Source organism: Sinocyclocheilus grahami, unplaced genomic scaffold, assembly GCF_001515645.1.
Source record: "Sinocyclocheilus grahami isolate Dianchi unplaced genomic scaffold, SAMN03320097.WGS_v1.1 scaffold1180.1, whole genome shotgun sequence".
NCBI lineage: Eukaryota > Metazoa > Chordata > Actinopteri > Cypriniformes > Cyprinidae > Sinocyclocheilus > Sinocyclocheilus grahami.
The window spans coordinates 241,293-246,243 of NW_015506359.1; the positions used below are offsets into that span (position 1 = coordinate 241,293).

Genomic DNA, 4,951 nt, shown 5'->3' on the forward strand with positions numbered 1-4,951 from the left:
GTCTCACCTCGCCTCACTCTTCTCGTCTGTCTCGCCTCACTCTTCTCGTCTGTCTCGCCTTACTCTTCTCGTCTGTCTCGCCTCACTCTTCTCGTCTGTCTCACCTCGCCTCACTCTTCTCGTCTGTCTCGCCTCACTTGTCATTCAGCTCAACTCACTCTCCTCACTGGAGCAATGAAATCTGATCTGTGATGCGACTGTCGTTTGGCACGCTACATTGAGCAGCCGCGTTCAGTTTTTAATTGTAGTGTGTTCTTTTACTGAACTAAATGATTTTTATTACTATAAAAAATCAAAACGACGGTGGGGGTTGGTACCGCGGTGGGCAAGTGACGTAACCAGTGTTGCGGCTTAACACCGTTATCACCGTCAGCACCGTCTATCACGGCAAGCCTAGTCTAGGGGTATCGATATCGGCGATACTGGCCTTTGAAAGTATCGGTGTATTATCGAAAACAAAATAAGTGGTATCGGTCATCCCTAGCTCTCATTTGGATGTTTTTAGTTTCAAACGTCAATCAATAAGTAGCCGCGTTCTCACAGTAATACCAGTAAATTGCCGTAAAATTACTGGAACGAAAGTGTAAAGCACCATTCACACCTCATCAGTTTCAAAATACCGGTAAATTCTGTGACATCATTAACCGGAAATGAGCTCTAAACGGCTGCGGCTCCCGGTGATGTGTTTGTAAACGTGCGCTCAGTGTTTTTGTTGATGTTTTCATTTTTGTGTCAAACATTCACATTTAATCGGTATTTGTGAAAAGGTCCTGTTCACACATGATCTCTTAACGGTAATTTACCAGTTAATACTGCGTGTGTGAAAGGCGCTAATCCATCTTTTGTGAAAATCTGACTCTCTGTATGAAAGATTTCAGATGTTTACATTTGATTAGTGATTCTGAAGTTTTTTTAACCTCGTACATCTTTCTATCAATTACCAGCTTGAAAGGGACAGTTCACCCCAAAAATGAAAATTCTGTCATCATTTACTCTCACTGTTGTTCCAAACCTGTATGAGTTTCTTTCTCATGTCGAACGCAAAAGAAGATATTCTGAGGAACGTTGGTCTCCAAACAGTTGCTGGTAGCCATTGACTTTCATTTTTTTCCCCCTACAATGGAAGTCAATGGCTACCAGCAACTGTTTGGAGACCAGCGTTCCTCCGAATATCTTCTTTTGCGCTCCACGGAAGAAAGAAACTCATGTTTGGAGCGGCTCGAGGGGAGTAAACGATGACAGAATTTTAATTTTTGGGTGAACTGTCCCTTTAAATGAAAACATCTCGGACCATTAATGTGGTCACTGACTTTTGAAGCTCATTATTATTTGCCATGATTCTTAGTGATGTGTGTGTGTGTGTGTGTGTGTGTGTGTGTGTGTGTTTCCCGAGCAGCTGATCTGATGTGGAGAGAGTGTTCTGCTGGTTTCTCCTGGCTGACATGGCATCCTCCCCCCAGATGTGTCTCAGCCTCTATCATCTGCTGCTCCTCACCATTTCACCGCTGCGCAGCCATTCCTCCTTCTTTCCCTCTCAACCGTCCTCTCCCTGTGGGCCGGGCCGGTCCTGGGCGGTGCGGCTCGATGTGGGCTCTGTGACAGCGGGGCGTTCGCTGGAGCGGCTGGCACACAGTGTGGCAGAGGAGGTGGGCCTGGAGAATCACGGGCAGGTCGGGCAGCTGGAGGGACACTACCTGCTCTGCCAAGGAGCGGAGGACAGCGCAGACGTGGACTCGGCTCTGGATCGAAACCCTCATGTGCTGTGGCACTCACAGGAACACATCCTGAGACGCTCCAAGAGAAGCGTGACCTTCAATGACCCCAAATATCCCAGTCAGTGGCACCTGGTGAGTACTCCGTTGCGTAAGCCAGTAAATAGTGGACAGAATCATGCACTCTAGTCATAAAAATGTGAATTTTGGATGAATAAATCAAAAGTAGGGCTGTAAACTCAATCATATCGTGATCTGGACTAGTGTCTGTGATCATCGAAGCACAAAAAGACTATTTCGATATGAATTCTGCATGTCGTACTTGTCTCAGTTTGCGCTATACTGAAGCACCAGCATATCACCATTTAATCTGGGAAATCTATCCTGTCAAAATAAAAGTCTGGTTTAATTGGAAGAAATTATGTATGTTACTGTTGTATTCCTTTGGTTACCACTGTTTTTGATAATAAATTTGTATTAAATCATAAATCCAGAAATAAGCACAGAGATAATAAAATAAATAAATACAAAATAATAAAATAAAACATTTCATAGGGCCCTATTACTGTAAAAATAAATAAAATGATAAATTAAGTTGTTATAGTTTCATGAATTCAGTTGATTAGACCTGCTTTTTGATTATTAAAATTAAACCATTCAAATAAAGTCCATAAAAATGAAAACAGGAAACAGCATTTGGGACAAATTTCATAGGGCCCTACAAATAAATTTTTTTGTTAAACTTTTAATAAATTGTTATGCAATTTCAATTAATTAGACACGCAATCAATTAGACATGCTTGATTACTAAAATTTAATTTAACCATTAAAATAGAGTCCAGAAAAATGGAATAAAATGGGAGTAAAATTAAATTTGGGGAAAAAAAACCCCCGATTTCTTTGGGCACGAAGTAAAAATGTAAGGAAGTGGTTCGAAGCTGTCAGATTTCAGCCATCTCACATCTCCACATTTGCTTTTACAGCACAACGATGTGAAACAAGGGATGGACATCAACGTGACCGGTGTCTGGGAGCGAAACATCACCGGCGTCGGGATCACAGTGGTCGTGGTGGATGACGGGCTTCAGCACACACTGGCAGATATTCAGCCCAACTATGTGAGTCAATCACCGTCTGACTTCTAGGAATCTTCCAGGTTCAGTACGTGTTCAATAAGCAGCTTCTGTGGCAGTTACCAGAGAAAATAATGTAGACTTGTTCCTCAGTGTTTGAAATGCAGCGAAAATCGGTTCAATAAGGTGCTTAGAATGCAGATACACAGGGGCAATAAACATTAAAATACACACTGTTTAAAGCAGATGCTGTCACCACGGTGCTAAAAGTTAAGTGTTAACAGAAAGTCACTGTAAATAAATTTTTTACTTAAAGAAGCAAAGGGTTTTCTGGAGTCATCGACAAAGTGCCTCAAATGTTGTCGATACATGCATTGAAGCTTTAACTGCCGGATTGTGTTTTTGTAGAGTCCTGAGGGTAGTTATGATCTGAACTCGAACGACCCTGACCCCATGCCTCATCCTGACGGACACAGCGATAACCATCACGGCACGCGCTGCGCTGGAGAGATCGCCGCCGTCTCAAACAACCGCTTCTGCGCTGTCGGAGTCGCATACGGCGCCAAAGTGGCAGGTTGGTGATTTCAGTACGTGTTACTGATAAAAATCAAACCTAGGGCTGATCACAATTATTGTCACTTTAGATTTAGATTTCATCAGACACACACGCATACACACGCATACACACACACACAGACACACACACACACACACAGACACACACACACACACACACACACACACACACAGACAGACTCACACACACACACACACACAGACACACAGACTCTCTCACACACACACTCACACACACACTCACCCTCAAGTGAAGACTTTCCCCCAGACTTTTCTTTTGAAAGTAAGAATCGCGAAATCAGGACCTTTATTATGAAATTTACAAATTCTCCTCCCGGATGTTGATTTTTCCCCCGTGGTGAAACATCCGGTACTTATCATGACTCACACACACACACACACACAGACAGACTCACAGACGCACACACACACACACACAGACACGCAGACAGACAGACACACGCAGACAGACAGACACGCGCAGACAGACAGACACGCAGACAGACACACACACACGGACATACACACACAGCTCACATGCTTAATTTCACATCATCTATTTTCCTGATGTTTTATATTTCTCGTATAAATATAAACACACTCTTTACATTATGAAAACTGGGGCAACAAATAGCTTCTCAAAATCCTTATATTTAACCCCCGCAATTCCAAATGAAAAATGTTTTTAGGATAAATAACCAGCAGGTTAATGAATTGAGAGAAACATAAATCGTGAACACAATTAGAATATGATTTATTGTGCAGCCCTAATTAAACCCGTTCTAAATGATTTATCGTTGAGGTTAATTGCTTTCTTTAAGACGAATCACGTGTTGTTTTCCTCATTTGGATAAAAGTATCTGATAAAGTAAAATGTAAATATTGTCGTAGATTTATACTTGATTTGTAGGGCAGAGGGATATAGCTGAAATAGTTGAGATATTGATTAATAATTTATATATTGATGAATCTAAAATGCATAATACATTAACGTTGTCATATCACAAAACATCCATTGTAGCCAAGTAAATTCAAAATGTTAAATGCAAGAAGGAAAAATATTTGGTCACTTTTATTTATGTTTCACATTATTTTATTTATATAACAGTGCTTTTTAATAAAAGGTTTACCTATGTGTATTTTTACGAATGCATTTTAATATACGTGTCATTATGTGAATTGAGTTTTGAGTTTTGAATCTAATTTAGAATCAGTTATTGAACTTGATTTCCAAAAACACCTTTTTGCTAGAAAACTTTAAATTGCTCTTGACACTCTCACACCTGCATGACACAAAACATTGTGAAACTAGTGTAATGACACGCACTTTAGGAAACGTGATGTCCAGATTAAAATCATTGCAGGATTCACAGTGTTGGTTCATTTTAATGTTACATTTACATCATGGGTAATATTGTCTACGTTACCCATTGATTGTGCGTGTGTCTCTGTGTGTGTGTGCCTGTGTCTCTGTGCGCCTGTGTCTCTGTGCGTGTGTCTCTGTGCGTGTGTCTCTGTGCGTGTGTCTCTGTGCGTGTGTCTCTGTGCGTGTGTCTCTGTGCCTGTGTCTCTGTGCCTGTGTCTCTGTGC

The 4,951-nt window shown here is 41.3% G+C and overlaps 1 protein-coding gene across 2 annotated transcripts in view; it reads left to right on the forward strand.

Moving 5' to 3' along the window:
* pcsk7 (proprotein convertase subtilisin/kexin type 7) overlaps positions 1-4,951 on the forward strand; it is a 25,202-nt gene that overhangs the window by 2,966 nt on the left and 17,285 nt on the right. For both annotated transcript variants that reach the window (XM_016253396.1, XM_016253397.1), the window contains exons 2-4: positions 1,397-1,847; positions 2,696-2,830; positions 3,194-3,359. In XM_016253396.1, coding sequence (XP_016108882.1) covers positions 1,443-1,847; positions 2,696-2,830; positions 3,194-3,359 — 706 coding nt within the window. In that variant the 5' untranslated portion in view covers positions 1,397-1,442. The remainder of the gene's footprint in view (positions 1-1,396; positions 1,848-2,695; positions 2,831-3,193; positions 3,360-4,951) is intronic.